The following is a 19,275-nucleotide window of genomic DNA, read 5'->3' as shown; positions in this document are numbered from 1 at the left end:
AGGAGTGACGGTTCAAAGTTTGTCTTAGCTATGTAGGGAATGTGAAGGGATCCAGAACTACATGATAGCTTTTTATAAAGAAAGGGTTTTAGAATGAATTAAGTTTTACATAGGTCTTAAAACTACTTGAGGTTTATTTAATCACATGAATAAATAAATCTAAAATATCATTTGTTGACTGACATGTATTTTTACATTTTTCTCTCTATTTAATATATTCTACTAGGATTTTTTCTGAAAAATATTAATTCACTGAACTCTGATTCTAATGTTACATACATCAAAGGATAGAAAAAGTATTTTAATAAAAAACCAAGTTGAGACCTTTGAAAATACTTAAAATAGACCAGTTGCCACACAATTAATATTGGTTTGGCATTAGATGATGTGAGCAAAGATTGAGAAATGTTATGGGATGGAAATTGTGAAGGCCATGAAATTACTTCAAAACTGTCACTTTGGTTTCTTTGAACTGTTAAAATATGAAACAGGACGAAAATCAGAAGAGCGAGAAAACAGGGAAGAGGACAGTAGCCTACAACAGAGGGCTTCTGAAAGACTCTACCCAGCAGGGTTTCAAAGCAGATCCTGAGACTCATAGCCAAACTTTGGACAGAGTGCAGGGAATCTTATGAAAGAAGGAGAAGATGGAAAGACCTGGAGGGGACAGGAGCTCCACAAGGAGAGCAACAGAACCAGAAAATCTGGGCCCAGGGGTCTTTTCTGAGACCGATATGGTAACCAAGGACCATTCTTGGAGATAACCTAGAATCCCTGCAAGATGTAGCCCATGGCAGCTCAGTGTCCAAGTGGGTTCCCTAGTAATGGGAAGAGGGACTGTCTCTGAAATGAACTGATTGGCCTGCTCTTTGATTACCACCCCTAATGGGGGAACAGCCTTATCAGGCCACAGTAGAAGACAATGAAGCCAGGCCTGATGAGACCTGATAGGCTAAGGTAAAAGGAAAGGGGAGGAGGACCTCCCTTATTAGTAGACTTGTGGAGGGGCATGAGGGGAGATAAATGAGGGAGGGTGGATTTGGGAGGAGACAATGGAGGGGGCTACAGTTGGAATACAAAGTAAATAAACTGTAATTAATTAAAAAAACAAAAAAGGAAAAAAGAAAAACTTCTGAAATCTGATGAATGTTTTGCCTGAAAGCTTATGTGTGTACCGTGTGCATTCTCGGTGCCCATGGATCCGGACAGGGAGTGGGGTACCCTGAAACTGATGTTCCACACTGCTGTGAGCTGCCCTGTGAGTGCTGAAAATTCCAATGAGGGTTCTCTGGAAGGGCAGCCAGCCTTTGCAATGACTGAGCCATCTCTGCAACACTCCAGTCTGTACTCTTTGAAGTATCTCCATTTAGATAGATAATACTTACTATCCTCTTATTCAAGTCGTGCAAAAGCATCACTTTCATATTCTCTGCAATGGTTTTACACACATACACCCCTTCCTGTACAGCTTTAACAATGTGCCTCCTTTATGCCCATTTCAGCTGAAAACACCCATTCAGAAGAGCTCTGTCTTTTGTGATTTATTTATTTATTTATTTTTACAAAGGTCTGTTTAAAAAAAAAAAGCAAGTGAGCATGAAAAAGCAAAGGGATGTCATCAGGATTCTGAAGAGCTAATTAGTGAGACAATGTTAAAACAATACAAATAAGTGTGAAAAGACGCTTCTGGCTTCAGTATGCAGAGGAGAAAAGGCCAGGCAAATGACATAAAGGAATGTGGTAATACTGTAAAGATTATATCTTTCTTCAAGAAAGAAAACAATGTTAAAACCCAGCAGTGTCTAAGAGTTAATTAAAGGTTATAGCACCTAATTGTGACTTCCAGACTAGTTTGGACAAAACAAAAATTCAAAGAAGTGATGATATTTTATTAGTTTCAAATGTTTGTCACTTTGACTGTAGGCTGTTTGGCCTCCTGGTGGAAGATCCTAGGGCATTAAAGGTTTAGTTCCATAGCTCTACTTTGCAGCAACTTTGGTCACTATCCTTTTATTGTAATAAGTTACATTTGTTAAATAAGTGTAAATTACAATAAAACAAGATGCAGAAGACTTGTTTAGTAAGATATTTTGTTCAAAGTTAAAGTTCCCAAAGGACTACGGTGGACCATGCATGGAGTAGTGCATCATGGGCAGAAACAGGACCAGGAAGAAAAGACTAGATCCTATCCTGATAAACAATGTTCCAGGAGATTCTTATAGAGCCCCCTTATAGAGTTCTCTTAGAAGCAGAGATGGTCAAAGAGTTGAAATGCACACACAAAAAAAGTTATCTAGTGGAGGCAGCATTCAGATCTCAGGTCATACATGATAGAAACTTGATAGACATGTTACCAAAGACAGTAACTGCCTCTGACATGACCTCAGTAGCTGGCTCTTTGTTCACCTCCCCCTGGGGGGTGCAGCCTAGCCAGTACACAGAGGAAGATGATGCAGGCAGTCCTGATGAGACCTGATAGGCTAGGGTCAGATAGAAGGGGAGGGAGGGAGGGAGGGACAGGAGGAGAGGAGGGAGCTGCAGCAGGAATACAAAGTGAATAATTTTTAATACATACATCAATAAATCTATTAATTAAATTTTTAACAAGGCAGTGACAATATTAATCGCCACATGACAAGAGCCATCCCAAAGCTGAGGGAAGTCAGCCCATACCATAGACAATATAGAACACAGAGGAAACAGGATAAACCTGTTGTTCTGAGATGGGGCGATCAAGGAGAATAAGAATAGCAAGAAAAAAGAGGATTATGAAGGTGGTCATGAAAAATGAAAACAATGAGTTATTTTCTATATTTTCATTATAACAATTACTTTGATCCAGTTGTACAATTCAGTGATTTGTGTTGACTACTTTCTTCATTCTTAAAAATATTAATTTGTAGCCTAATGATGTGAAAAATTATGATGTAATTTTTCAATGGTAGGCTCCCAAAATTTAAAACTATTGGGCTCACAAAACTGTAATCTATCTCTATAATGCTAATTATAGACAATTATATATTATATAATAAAATATATATAGATACATAATGCTAATTATATGAACAAATATACTTGGGGCAGTGGGTTAAACTGTAAAATACAATATGGCATTTCAGTGATTGTCTGAAAAATCAACAGCCTTAAGAAGTTGTAAAAGCAGTGTTGATGCTGTTCCTGTATTTGCAAGCTACAAATTAAACAGAAACTTAATTCATTTTCACATAGCTTTAACAGACACATATTTTTAAAACTCATTATACATCATAGATAAAACATGTAAAGAGTTATCAATCATGGATATAACTGGATTGTACAAACTGCTAAGGTGAGCTGTCTTACATGTTATTATCCATCATCTATATATGTAAAATCCTAAATATAAACAAACAGTTCAAACAAACATATGCATTTAGCACATGTTGAAAAAAATCCTGTAATCAAAATTTGAATAAAATTTCCTTGATGTATTATTTTATGGTAATAATAAATTACCTTTCCTTGCTGCACTGGTGTTGTTCATTTTCATATTCTTGTTTTTAATTATAATAGGTTTTTCAGAGGCTGTAAACTTGACAGTAGAAAAGCCAATAAAACCAAATGTGTCAGAAAATAAATGAAATTTCAGTCACAAAGGCACACATTATGCAAAGCTAAGTGAAAACACATCCTTCAAATGAATATAACTTCTTAACAATGTTATAGGGAGGAATCACTCTCCTAAGTGCTCATTATAGTAATCCTTTGAACTTAAATTTTTAATTAACTTTGAAATCCACAATGTAAATTTGAAATATGTTGTCTTTAGAAATCATATTATAGTTAAGGGGGAATAAAATAACCCCAAATCTAATAAAAACTGAATCTCTTTCAAGATAATTTCTTTAGTGGCTTGACATGCATTTCAATAGATGATCATTAGTCAAGAAAAATAAACAAACAAATAAATAAATAAGCAAATAGCTTGACTTGTAATTAATATGTGGGTACTTTGTTCATCCTGAGGCATTTAATATACAATAAATGTGAGGTCAATAAAAATACCAAATTATTGACCATAAAATTTAGCCGGAATGTTTTCTTATAATATTAAATCTAAAATAGTTTCTTCAGTGTAATGTAGACAACATTCATAAAAACAAATATAATTAAAACCTAAGTGAAATAAATGGGATACCAGTTAAATTTTATATGCATTAAAAACACAGATAAAAACACAAATAAACCAAAGCTTAAGTTTCCATTGCTACAGTAAACAAAACTGCTTTTCTCAAATCTCAAAAACTTAGAAAAATATGTTTCTCTCATTTCACTTAAAAACAGGTCTGCAGGTCTGCTATATCTCTGATTCCTTACTAATGACCTAAGCAACTTTAATGTGTATTTCATAAACATACAGTTCAAGGCAAATCAATTATACTTCAAGAGAGGAATTGATTGTTATAGATATTAAAGTTTTCAATCTTTCAAACATTTATAATTATACAAAATAATGAAGACTATAGTGTTCAAAATATCTCTGTTGCAAAATGCATAACTATATTTTCATAGTAATCTATTGGATTTCAAGTTCCTTTTACATTCTGTCTAAAACACTCAATTAAGCAAAGAAATGAACACATATCCATTGTTTCGACATTGATTTATATACATACATCCACACAATGTCAATGTAATCATAATATTTTTGTTAAATCATCAGCAGAAGTGGTGGACATACTTTAAAAGAATTGCATTAATGTATGTCCTGATTGTGACTAGCAGAATTAATCAGGTGGTGGGGGAGGTATCCTGTCAGCAGTTTCCAGACAATTATTCACAGGTTTTAATCCAGAAATGCCATGTAATCACACACACACATTCTCTCTCTCTCTCTCTCTCTCTCTCTCTCTCTCTCTCTCTCTCTCACACACACACACACACACACAGAGTCCAGCTAAGAACATCTAAGAGCTAAGAGCTAACAACAATAACAAAAATACTAGAAGGGAGCACAGAAGACCAAGTATTATCCCAGTTAACCACTCTTTCAGCTCTTCTTCCTGAAACTATTTTTAGATTCTTAGTGAATACAATGAACATGCTCAGGAATGAACCAAGTGATAATGCGCAGACATCAAGTGTCTTTTTTATTCACTCCTGAGCTCAAAGAAAAGGGACGTTCAGCTCCTTATATATTTCTGGCAGGTGATTAGACACATGCTGTTGGGATTTCAAATGGGATCTCCAAAACTACCAAAAGAAAAGTTAATTGCAAATATTTGTTTATGCTTGGACAAACATGGAATAAACAAGCTAAAATATATTGTAACATGAAATATGAATATAAAATAATATTGTAAAAGTAACTGCAATTAAAAGTTTTAAATTAATAATAGATTTTTTTTCATTAGCACTTAGTGCTGTTATGAAAAAGTTTCCAAACTAAATCATGATGCAAAATAAAAGAAACGTTTTTGTTTTGTTTTGTTTTCTTCTGTTCTACACAGATTGGAGCTTATTTAACTGTGTCACAGAAGAATTATTTAATGATCATGGGGAATTTGCCTATGTATGCTAAAGTCACGGTTATTATGAGATTATATATTCATTTTTGTCCAAAAGAAATGATAACCCATCTCTCCAGAGATAGATAAGTGGTTAAGAACACTCCTGGCATTCTAGAGGACCCAAGTTCAGTTCCCAGAACCAGTGTCAGGCTGGTCCCAATTGCCTGTCATTCCAGCTCCAGATAGTCCAATGCTAATATTGGGCATCCAAATATATATGGTATACATTCAGGCACACATTATACACATAAATATATGTGTACGACATAAATAAATATTTTTAAAGGAAACTGAGAACTCAGAGGTAGTTTTCATTGCTATAGTAAACAACACTCTTTCCTCAAGAAGCCCTGGTTCTGTTCTTATCATTTTATTTAAAACAGCTTTGCAATCTACTTGATTCCAATTAAAAGGTGAATGTGTGTATTACTTATTATGCATAGCATATTATTTAATATGTGTATCCGCATTTTTCCCTAGTATAAAATTTATTTTTTGGACTCATTTTTCTTTGTTGTAGTTTTGAAGATCCCACTCTAAAGTAGAGAGTATGTGTCCAATAATCTGCTAGAAATATAGGAGGTGAAAGTTGCATTTGACCACATGAGGAAATCTTAAATAATGGCACCTAAGCAATCACATTTAGTTTCACTGTTCCTGTGTCTCTCCTCCTCATCTTACAGTGGTCTAAGTGGTGACCTACAAGCTTGGTTCTGATCTGGCATACACTGAGCAAATAAGCTATTTCCACAGGCGATAGAAAAGGTGAAGGGTACAATTGCTTTCGGGGATCTCTCATACTTCTCTGTTGTTTTGGGGGGCAAGAGAAAACAGAAACTGAATTCTGGTTACCTTTGGTATTGATTTGCTTGTGCAAGAACAAATTCAACATGCATGAAAAAAAGGGAACAAAATGTTCAGATCTGAACCTGTGAATGTCTGTGTTTGCTCTTGAACCATAAGTAAGTCTGAAGAAGAAAATTCTCAAATTTTGTTTTCATCCAATTTATAAATGACTTCATGTTTTATTATCAATTTGTAATGATTTATGTTTACAATGTAGTAATAAATTGTATGATAACACCTTAAATTCATTTTGATAAGATTTGCTATATAGATAATAATAATACTAGTTATAAAAATCTAAGATTTTCAAAGAGGGAAGTTGATTTCAAAAATTTAAATGTACTAATATATAACAATTCATTTAGAATTTAAAATAGAGAATTATTTAAATAAGACTACAAATTTAGGCTTATGTAACTAAGGTGAAGCTTTGGATTATTATAGCTGCTTTGATGATATTGGTTTGAAAAAACAGTACAAATCTACACTTACATTTATTACTGTTAAGTATAATCCTAGGTAGTATTTTTTTGGTTTTACCAAATTGTATTTTCTAGCCTGTAAATAGGTATATGCTATATTATAAATATACATTACAAAAATTTTGCTTATTATCTAGGATTACAAAAGATAAAAATTATTATATATGTCCATCCAATTGTTCCTATATTAAAAATTTTCTGCAGTTTGTCAGATAACACAAACTTAAATAGTTAATGGACAATCTTTAGATAGCTGCTGAATTTCTAAGTACAATAGGGCATTGTCAAAGGATCTCCAATCTATCATACTTATGTATTTTGAAGTCACCAAAATTTAAATATTGCTTTATACTTCACATATTAGAAAAAACAGTGAGTGGATGGTGGATACTGAGTGATGATATTTATCATGATTGCATGTGTGATACATAAATCAGGAATAATGGTCAAAGCCTAAATACCTAACTTTACCTGTTTCTTAATATGACTAAAACAATGTGTATTCAAAAGAGCCAGGGATGTTCAACTGTTTAAACACATTATAGGATGTGTGCTGTATTCTGAACAATGGGAATTTTTAGAATGAGTTTTGTTTCAAGTGTTCAGTTGCCTCATAGTATAAAAATAATGGGAAGAAAGATAAAGCTTAAGTGCATATGAGCTATGTAAAGATGGAGGAAGTTATACATTAATTGACTTGTTTTTAATAAGAGCAAACACTGAACCTAAAAATTGTTATGCATAAGACTTTGTCGAGTGGGTAGATTCTACTACAAAATAATGGGATAAGGAAAATGTGGCCAGAGGCAGGGCTTAGTCACAGAGTTCTTCTCTAGAATGAACAAGATTCTGCCTTTGAAAAGGAGTAAGAGGAAATAGGACAAGTGAAAGGGGAGGAGAGTTGTGGAGAGAAGATAACTGCATATTTTGTAATTCATTAATACAAATTATATATACATTTGAAAAATCATTACTAGTATACAAAGCTGCTCTTAGAGAGAAAGTCAATAAATGGCTATTGTTATACTTGTTCAATAAATCAGATAAAAGGAGTTTCATTTATTAGAACAAGTGTGCTTTGAATTTCCTTTTGCATTCCCTCCTTTATGAAAGAGCTCTAGCTCCTTACAATTATGTGTTGATTTAAAACTTTAAATTATTCTTTTGATTATGAAGTAGCTGAATTAACTCATGTTCAGGCATGTTGATTCCATTGCAATCATTCAAATCTCCTATGATAGCCGTTTTGATTTTACTGTTCTAAAACTACATACTTACTTAGTTTAAGGGCAAAGCAAAGATTGTACTAAAAACATCAAACCATAGCCCAAACACACTGCAACCACAGCTTTCCTTTGACAGAAACAGATGAGAAGCACAAAGAACAGTGAAAGGCAGGAGGTTTAAAGGGTTAAAGGTGCTTTAATAAAATCATGAAGGAGGCATCCAGGATGCCAATGTTTGACTTACCCTCCTGTTTGGTGTTCCGGAGATTGTCACAGCCTAGAAAGATGCACCATGGTAAGATTTGGGACATGTGACAGCTATGCTTTCTTTTCTAATGTGCTTATTATGAAAGCACATGTGTGAAAGCTTACTTTCTGTAAATCTATTCTCTTAACCTGGCTTATAAAAAATCCTTGGCGATTTGTCCCTAACTTTATGCAAATAAATGAGTTAAGAAAACCACTGAAGGATCATTTAAGATCTATTCTCTGATCTTAAATGATTAAATGATTCTCTGAAGTCCACAGCTTCAATTTGTGGTCAATCAACCTAAATGAACAAATCATATCAATATCTGCTAACACAGATGTGTCTCCAGTTAAATTTTGGTGATATACAAGGTTTTTTCATTTCTAGTCTAACAACTATCAAGATAGTCTTTCAATTAAAATTATAATGAATTTTTGGCCCAGTTGAAGGTGTGGTTTATTGCCAAATTCAATCCATGCACACATATATCTATGTGTGTGTAGTGTGTAAGAGAGCATATATATATATATATATATATATATATATTCCTTTCTATTTATAAAATAATGTTAAGAATAAATTTGTCATCATCAAACAAAAATACAGAACAATTAATCTATAAGGGCAGTTGATGTCACATTTTTAGAAACAAAACCATCAGCATTCAGAAAGCCTCGTTATTCAAGCTTTTGGAAAAAGCTATTTATATTTGGATTTTCATAATTTCTTAATCATTTCTATGATTCATTTGTTAAAAAATAGGAATAGAGCCTAACCACTCACATAGATTTTAGAGAGCAGATTTATTCAGCGGGTCATCTTATTGTCTATTTTTCAGAAATATTTGTAGCAAGTCAAAATTAAGACCACAGTCTCATAGCTCAAATATTTATTTTTGGTTTCATTTTCTTTACAGTTCTCAAAATAAAGGTATAAAGATGTCATGCCATTTGTGTTACTGTTAAAAAATTATTAAAACCATAGACTAGAAATTTATAAAGTAATGCAAAATGCTGTTATTACGTTACATAAAATATGACGGTATACAAATGCAATTAAATTAAAATATCTTAATATAGGTCTACATAATGCTATATGATTAAAAGCAGTGATGAAAGTTGTTAATTAGGTATAGGTAACACTATGAGTTGCCATATGCTTATTTCAGAACTTACATTATTTTTCTCTTTTTAGAACGATTCCTGTTGTTGGTTAAGTAAGGAGTCATAAGTTAAGTCAGCTCTACTGTTTATAGATTATTATCGTCAGTGGATAAAGACCAAAGGGATTAATACTTCTCTCGAAAGCAACTGACACATATTTATCTAAGTAATAAATCATTTTGGAATACCAACAATTGTGTATGATGGACTATCATTTGCTTGGTATTTTAGCACACTCTGGATTTTGTCAGTCTAGATAATGTTTTCTCACTACGTCATGTGGGTTCTACATCATAACTTTCTCATGAAAAAATTTCCATGAGAAGAGGTATTAGTGACTCACTGACACACAATTTTAATTTGAAAAGAATTTTAAGGAATTCCTTAACAGATGCACAGGGAGAAACTGCATCGTTATAAAGCCAGAAAAATATAATGTATATTCTATCACACAATTACATTTGCAAGCGCTGATTACTATCAGCCACTACTCAAAAGTGGTAGTGGGAGTGGAGGAGGAATACAGAAAACAAAGGGTCGGAGGACAACACTGGGGACTTGGTGGGCACGCGTCCTTTACCATGTGCCCTGAGAAAGCAAACTCAAGTAACCTATCTTGGCAGCAAGCACCCTTGCCTACAAAGACATTGCAGCCCACAAACAAAATTTCTATATGAAAAAAAAAGAAAAGAAAAGAAAAGAAAGGCTGCAAAAGCGACACTTGCTCCTACACAGTCTTCCTGGCAAAACACTCATTTTAGAGATTTGACAATCATACATATCAATTTTGGATATGAAAATTCTTCTTTTAACTAAAAATGACCATGATTTCTAAAATCCCATGTTCATTAATTCTATCTTCATAAAAAAGAGCAGTTATAGGTCTTGACCATTAAAGTCATTTATCTTATTGTGTTTTATAAATTTATAAAGAGTAACATCTGTAAACATCATGTAACTATCAAACATTGAAAAATCACTATTAGCTAAATGTTCTACAAATAGTTTTTAGCTCAATAACTTTGTTTTAGAAAAATTACAATTTTTACTACTCTTTAAGGAGTATATAAGATGGTAAGAAGTTGTATTTTACTGCTGTAGTTGTTATTCTTCATTAAATAGACTTATGTCTTTAGTGATCCTGGCAACATATTATGGCCTCCATTTGAAATAGACCAGCAAAGTCTTAGAAGTCACATTTGAATAATTGCTCTGTTAAGATATCACTAAAAAAAAAGTTGTATGACTTCTTTCAAAGGAGAGATTTCAGGTTAGAAAGGGGAAAGATTCTTGATGAAACAGGACTTTTGAGGGTAGAGGAAAATAGAAAATTAAAAATAAAATGTAATGTTTGTAACTACAGCCTGAAACAGATTCCAGGCCAAAAAAAAATCTCCCACAGATAAATAGATGATATAAGTGGTCAACTTCTTAAAGTAGGTTGAAGAATTGACATACAGATTTGTCTGACATTAATAAATCCAAACATATTGTTCTAATATGTGAAAAGTGTGCTTAATCTAATAATGTTGACACAACAGAAATATGGCAACTCAGGTAAATATCTAGAGCTTCTTCACCAACATAGTAGTCATTAACCATCTATGACGATTAAGATCATATTCATGTGAGTTAAAGACAATTTTAAAATCAGTTTCAACACACTTTGTGTCTCAAGAGCAAACACAATCCAAGACTTAACAATGTTTGGGTAACAAAATTTTCCATATATCAGAAATTACTAACACAGAATAAAATAGAGATGTCTTGAAATTTAGAGGGTGTTAAAGTAGGAGACAGCTAAGTAAAATTTTATTTCTTTTACTAACAGATATTACTTAAAGAAACAGCAACCTTCTGCTCGGCACAGTTTTCACCTAAAATGGTAATGATAGTATTAACAAAGTGCACACAGGGAGATAAAGTTGGGCAGGATATATTTGCACTGTGCTCTCAGGAAAGAACATGATATCAGGATAAATCAGGTAAAATGGAAACATGCAACTAACTAAAGTACACTTTGGGTCATTTCGTTTATAGTGGGAATGTAATAATGGGCCGAGTTTCATTTGCTGAAATTGAAGATGTTTGAAATACCTGGCAAGCCACCCTCACTAAAATCACCAGTATTATGAACCTATGTATGTTTTTTCCCAAATGCTTTACTGTCCAACAATTCACTACATTTAAAAGTAGATGAGAAAAAGACGTTAGAAAGTTTTTTGCCTAGATCAACTGGGAGATAAAGAAAGGACAGAATAAAGAAGAGTGAAGGAGAAAATAATTGCGGGAGTAGGGAACAAAAAGGAAAAGGAAATAAGAGAAAGAGAGTATTAATGACTGAATAATGTCTAACACCTATTATTAAAAATACATAAAACATCAAAACTAAAAGTCACAAATCCATCCCTTATATAGAAGAGGGCATTCAACAACCTATTAAAAATAAAATGCTAGTTTCAGTACATTAATAAAGAAACTCCCAAACTGTCAGGCATTAAATTGTGTAGCAAAGAATGAAACTATTAGTTTACACTAGTAATAAATTAGATAGTCACATTAAGATTAATTGCCAGCTGACACTTGAAACACTGCCCAGTAGTCCTATTTTGAACACTCAGAATTGGTTTCCTAACAATGAATTTTAGTAAAGAGAATCCAAATAGTATAATTCACAGGAGAGGTAAACAATGTGAATCTGACTTTTATAATTTTTTTCCACCTGTCTTCCTACTTCTGAGGTATTTCTAGCATGCAATACACTCAAGGGCCCAGTATCTCTTGGAACAAATAAAGACTGTGCATTTCATAGGTATATTTTGAAAGCAAGTCAGGTTTCATAATAAATTATTTTTTTCCAATTAACAAGAATTTGATGAAGAGAAGTTGTTGATTAAATGAATACATGACAGAAACAGGTATTTCACCTTCAATTTCTCAGAAAGATAAAATTGTCTTTAATGTTCAGAATTACATATTTTATTCATAAATGTATATGACATGTCAGTCAAAATCAGAAAAAAAATTTGAATATATAAGGGTTAGGACATTACTGTTTCGGAAAAAAAAAATAACGCATTCATTTTTACCTAACATCTTCCATGTTGAGCTATCACACACACAGAGACACACACACACACAGACAAAGAAAAACTCTATGGCAAGCTTAGAAGAAAAAGAACAAAATAAGTTTAAAATCCACACATTCCTTTACAGAGTTTCCAGTGCAGTAGCCAGCAATATCGAATAAATCAAGCTGTGAGAGGTAAAGCTCCCTTTCATCAACTAGTTATTCTATTACTTGCAAATGGACCTGGAAACAAATGACAACTCAAGAAAAGAGATGAGAAGACATTTACCTGCCCAACATTCAAGATAATTGACCTCAATTAAAAGGAGGCATTTGGGCTATTTTACTTCAGTTGACATTTCCTTTGAGCTAATAGATTCTGACAAAATGTTTCTTCTCTTTAAAATTCAAATGGCTAGTGTTATCTATTCTTAAAGTGTCAGAATCTGAGTAAGGCATCAAAATTAAAACTTCCCTATTTGTTTAACAGGAAAAAGGGTGGTTTTGTTTCCAGCCTTCTTAGATGTCAATGGATAGTAGGTAAAATTTGAAAAGATCAAAGCGTAATCAAAAATTACATCTTAGTTCCCCCAAAATGTTCAGTATTCACCTGTTGTCTTTCTTGCTTATTCGCTCTGCTCTTAGCATTACGAAGTAATCACTGCAGAAAAAAGTAAGTGACTAATACACGCACACAGAGTGAGAAAGACAGAGAGAGACACAGACAGAGAGACAGAGAAAGACAGATGGAGGCAGGGGTGGGAAAGAGGACTTTATATGGCAAGGTAAAACTCTAAGCTAATTCTTCACTAAACTTTTTAACTTGCAGGCTTATGAATCAGTGACAACAGCTGTCATAATATTTTCTTATGTAAGTATAGCCAGCATATATCTCTTTATAGTAGGAAAATAATTATTATGATAAGTCGTATGAAATGAGCACTTTGTGCAACCAGACAAAACATCATAATGGGCATTACACACACTGTGTTCAAGTTATGATCCAAACATTTGGCTCCAGAAATTTTTGAAACAAAACAATTTTAATTTCAAATTTTTGAAATAAGGTAAAATTTTAATAAAATAAAATAATTTTTAAATAAAGTATTCAAAATGTTACTGACCCTACTTCAAAGTTTCTGTTTATACTTAGTATTTTCAACATTACTGGTCATTGGGTTACCTCATACCCTCAGAAAAGTTCTAGTAATCCTAGAAGAAAAAATTATTTAAAAATTACTTAATTTCACAAATACCCCGGTATGTAAGGAGTTGTTAGAATAAGAGATAGGCTTATAACTATTAAGTGTATCATATTTAATATATTTAATTTTGAAAATGGTAAAACATTAAACATGAAAAGGTTAAATGCTGAGTTATTTATAATTCTTGTAGGATTTATTCAAATATAGAGTTTAGAAAAATTAGAATAATAATAATAAGTTAAAAATAATATTACTATACCTCAGGGTACAGATTAGTGAATTAATAACGCCATGAAAAAAACTGAGGTGAAGAATATCATAATTGGTGATATCACATCAACTCAGGAATTGCACAATGAGTCCCTGATTCCAAGATTCTTGAAATGAGAGAGACTGGGAGTTTAAGGGGAAAAAAGTGAAATAAAAGCTTCCAGGTAAAATGAGAGATAGATGAAGTTTAAGATGGACATGGTGGTTTGTACCTAGGAGGGACACAAAGGAGGAATAAGAATTCCAGATATTTGATTGATGCATCAGTCCCCCCTGAGCCCAGGTGTTTTTTTTTTTTTTTTGTTGTTGTTGTTGTTGTTGTTGTTGTTGTTTTTTGGCTTTGTTGGTCTCTTTGTAGGTCTCCTTTCCCCTCTGGATCCTTCTATAGACCCTGTCTTTCATAAGACTCCCTGCACTTAGTCCAAAGTTAGACTGTGAGTCCCTGCATCTGCTTCAATCCCCTGCTGGGTGGAGTCTTTTAGAGGACATCTGTCTTAGGCTTCCATCGTGTTCTCCTTCTTCTACCATTTCAGGTGTCTGTCCTGTTTTCCCTTCTTAATGAAAATTAAGCATCTTCCCTATAATCTTTCTTGTCATTTAGTTTCTTTGGGTCTGTTCTGTAGATTTTAGTATGTTTATCATATATTACATGGCTAATATCCACTTTTAAGTATATGAGGATATACCATGACTGTCTTTCATAGAGAGGACCTAGATTCCTGCTCAGATGTAGCCCATAGACAGCTCAGTCTCCATGTGGTTTCCCTAGTAAGGGGAGAAGAGATAGTCTCTGCCATGTCAGTTGTCTGCTCTTTGATTACTTCTCCCTGGTGGAGTGACCTAGCCAGCCCACAGAGGAAGAGAATCCAGGAGGTCCTGATGGCTCCCTTAAAAGAATGTATTAAGTTTTAAAAACTCCAATGAAAAGTTTTAAAGAAATCTCCAAGGTGCCCATTGGCATACATTGGTCAGGACTTCTGCCTCTCCTTTCTAGAAACTACCCCATGTTTCAGGTCTTTTCCAATGCTGCACTTTTAAAGCTTGCAGAACACAACCAGCCACGGGGCTGGAAGGGAAGAAAACTATTTGTGGTGAAGTCTGACTTCTTCTGATCCCTGGGACACACAGTAAGAGGAGAAACATTTCCCAGAGAGTTGTCCTCTCACATCCATCCACACACGGAGCAATCACCTACATGCACAAACACTCAAACAAAAGAAAAGTGTATTAACAAATATTAGCATCTTAATAATTTTGTGAGTGACAAGTATAGTGCTTTCCACTACAGATAAATAAAATGATGATACTGTTTTCATCGTTTGCTGAAGCTGAACACTAAGTAATAAAATTGACTAGTATTCAAAGAATCAATCAAATGAACCAGCCAATTAAAAGCATATATATGTATATGACATAGAAAAAGACACATTTGCATAATATGATTCAATTAAGTTTAGATTTGCAATAAGTATTTTAAAATTACCGTAGATTATCAAGAATTTGGCTTCATCTCATTGTCAAGTACGACTGACCCAATTTACAAGGAACTCATTTTTATCAGCTCATTGAGTTCATGGATTATTCTGTTGTAACAATTAATAAAAAGCACATGTTTGGCTCCCACTCCTTTCTCTCTATTATTGATCAGGAGATACTATTAACCCTGGTTGTCTCCATCATACTGTATGTAGCATACTATTTTCTAACTGCAGTTGATAGCGTAGCCATTCTTGTTGATGAATAAAAAGGTGTGATTTTAACGTTTTAGCCATTCAGAAAATATGAACAAATTTTATATTAGACAGTTCTTCTTTCTATTTGATTTAGGGAAAACCACCAGTCAACATTGGAGAGACACTTGTTTCCTTTGACACAAAAATCCATGATCATAACAAAAGGTTTTTTCTAAGCAATAGATGGCTCTCTCTTCTTAGATAACGGAAGACTGTATTAAACTGTGAATGTGCTGAAATCTCACCTTTTAAGTTAATATGGAAGTGAACTTCAAATACTTCTTTGTAACTATAAGGGTTTTACATGGTTAAGTTCTTTTCTAATCTGAGAAAGCCTGTATAAGAAAGAATACTCAAAATCACTTATAATTGTGATTCATTCTATTTATTATATAAAATATGTTTTTGGAAGTATACATGTAGATGAGAATGAAAATCAGATATTATTAAATACACTCAAAATTTTAAAAACAACTCTTGTTGGCAAGGAATGTGCAGAATCTCACTAGTAACCATTAAAAACTTAATAAAGCTAAGCAACTCAATCATATATAAAAAGCCACTAGAGAATAAAAATGTGTTAGAAAATGCTTAAATGAGTCTGCAGAGAGGAACTATGCAAAATATCATTTAAGCATATGATTATTATGAAAAATACTTTCTGAACCCACTTGGGACTGCAAATTATTTTACTATTAAATACCCTCACACTTTCCAAAACAAATTTTTAACACAGGAAAAGTACAAATGTAGGACATTGTAATATGGTGTAATAGATTTAACTATTTGAATTGTTTATTTGTATACTCACTTTTTTTTCTGTTATTTTTTAGAAGAAAATTTAGGCAGACTGTAACCTGACCTAACAGGTAACAGAGCTGACTTTGGTACCTTAAAATCAGGACCACCTTCCTTACTTCTATTTTGTTGCTGCCTTAGTCCTCCTCAAACTGTACAAAGCTAATAGGTCTCCCTCCAGCATTTTGCTAACGACTCTGAGCTATGCTGTCTATTGGCAGTGAACCACAAAACACAGCACTGTAAGCTGCAGGAGTGCTCCAGTGATCAGGAGGTTAAAAACTCCCCATCAGAAGAAAAGGAGAAATCTTACTTAACTCAGTGGTACAAATTATTTCCAGGTGGTGATAATTATCACTTATGGTGTTTGATATTCCGGACTTTGCATCTAAATTTAAATGTGACAAGTTAAACTTTTCATCGTGTGCATTTTCCCATAATCTCTCAAAGGCCAAAGACAAGGATAGACGGATTAGTGATGGGTGAAACCAATTCCACCCAAAATGGCAACACTTAATTACAAGCCTTGTTGTTTATAATTAACTGTGTAAATCACTAACTTGAAAGTTTCTTTTCAAAGTATTTAAAACCAACTCTTTTCCCAGGGGGATTTAATACTGTATATTATTATATAGTTAAGTATTATTTTGTTTGCTTGAAGAACAAGATGTTCAAATGACACATTTATTGACAATCTTGCCCACAAATTTGCAAATTTGTCATGAACTGTGTTATGGGCACAGTTCTGCAGGGATGTATTTTAGGAGGGTTGGATTATTTCTAGTGGGGAGGCATAGTTTACGGAAGCCATAAAAAAAGACACATATGAACAGTGCCTTGTTCAGCCATCATCAGAGAAGCTTCCTCTTGCAGCATATGGGAACAAATACAGAGACATCCACCACCAGCCAGACGCTATGGAGAGGAGAGCTTTGGAACACTCAACAATAAAAAGGCTATCTCCAGCATATCACTGCCTTCAGGGATCAGGAAAACCCATGGAAGAGGGGGTAAAAGAGTTTAAGAACTAAAAGGAATGGAAAAACAACAGGAAAATAATGCCCTCTAAATCAGAATGATCAATCTATAGGTGCATATGAATGTATGGATGTAGATACTGAGACAGCATGCCAGGGTCCACACCAGAGGGGGCCCTAATGTTGAAAGAAGTGACCACTTGCCCATCCAAAACTCAATAGTAATCTCCAATTGATAATCCACTTTCAAATGGAAATTTAGTTTCTTCCAAAGCTTTACAAGTTACTCTTCAGTGTAGGCTGCATGCCCAGAAGTAGATGACCAAAAGAAAATGAACTCTGGCGAATATTGAGGTTCCTTGTATTATATTGTTGTGTCGAGGCCTTTCTTTTTTCTTTAATTTTATCATGCTACTTTTTATTTTATTTTATTTATATGTGTTTCTTCTGTCTTTTTACCCTAGAAGCCCTCTGCATGTGACTGTATGGGATTCCAGAGTCTGTGAACAAGTGGGGCTCTGATTATTGTGTCCTCTCTTGAGCAGTTTTATTTTTTGTTTGTTTGTTATATTCTATTTCAATGTGTGAGTTTTTGTTTTATCTTCTTATATTTTATTTTTATCCCTTAGAAGCCTGTTTGTTTTATTTCTTTTTTTTCTTTAGATTTTTGTTTTGTTTTGTCTGTTTTTCGAGACAGGGTATCACTGTGTAACCTTGGCTGAACTTCCTTTGTAGACCAGGCTGGCCCTGAACTCACAGAGATCCTGCTGCCTCAGGCTCCCTGTGTGGTGGGATTACAGTTATGCCCCCCATCCCCTCCTAGTGTGTGTTTTCTAAGGAGATACAAAAATACCCAGATGGAAAAGGAGGTAGAAAGAATCTTGGAGAAATAGAGGAAGTTGGGGAGATACTGAATCAGGATATATTATGTTCTGAAAAACTAGCCATTTTCAATAAAATAAAAATCAATAGATAAAAAAGTTAAGAAATGAAACATGTACAATAAGGATTCAGCAAGCATCCTGTCCAAGACATAGTTTTTTTTTTCTTTTTGAACCATTGTCAGTATTTTTCCTATAAGCATAGGAGTCAAAATGTCACCCAGCAGATCAATAAAATACAAGGAAAAATGACATGTGCTCAGTGGAGTGACTAAAAATCCTGTCTATGTAATGACACAGGAAGAGAATGTCTAAGTGATGATGAACTAGGGACAAAGGAATACTAATACATCACATTCATATGTGCTCACTCCATTGCCTACAACTGATAGCAGTGAAGACATTTTATATGCAAAATACCATCTAAATAGATAAATTTCATGAAATCTGTGATCTGAAAGTGTGCCCAAAACTCTAACTGCCTCAAACTTTGTCTCCAATAGCAATGGTAAAAGTGGATATTAGACATATAATATAGGATAAACATACTAAAATTTGTACACCTTGAGAAAGCTGAGGAAGAATGAGGACCCTTGGTAAAATGATTAATCCTCACTTAGAAAGGCAAATGAAACAGACATCGGAAGAGAGAGAAAACAGGGAACAGGACAGGAGTCTACCACAGAGGGCCTCTGAAAGACTCTATTCAGCAGGGTATCAAAGCAGATGCTGAGACTCATAACCAAACTTTGGGCAAAGTGCAGGGACTATTATGAAAGAAGGGGGAAATGGAAAGACCTGAAGAGGACAGCAGCTTCACAAGGA

At 33.8% G+C, this 19,275-nt stretch overlaps 1 protein-coding gene across 7 annotated transcripts in view; it reads right to left on the bottom strand.

Moving 5' to 3' along the window:
* The window catches only part of Trps1 (transcriptional repressor GATA binding 1), a 240,359-nt gene that overhangs the window by 105,068 nt on the left and 116,016 nt on the right, over positions 1 to 19,275 (bottom strand). For 5 of the 7 annotated variants that reach the window (XM_060389423.1, XM_060389422.1, XM_060389428.1 and 2 more), the window contains one exon: positions 8,348 to 8,380. The exons of the other annotated variants lie outside the window; for them this stretch is intronic. In XM_060389423.1, coding sequence (XP_060245406.1) covers positions 8,348 to 8,380 — 33 coding nt within the window. The remainder of the gene's footprint in view (positions 1 to 8,347; positions 8,381 to 19,275) is intronic. 7 annotated transcript variants of the gene reach the window in all.

The sequence above is a fragment of the Meriones unguiculatus genome, chromosome 8, assembly GCF_030254825.1.
Source record: "Meriones unguiculatus strain TT.TT164.6M chromosome 8, Bangor_MerUng_6.1, whole genome shotgun sequence".
In the NCBI taxonomy this organism is placed as follows: domain Eukaryota; kingdom Metazoa; phylum Chordata; class Mammalia; order Rodentia; family Muridae; genus Meriones; species Meriones unguiculatus.
This window is presented reverse-complemented; position numbering and strand designations above follow the sequence as displayed.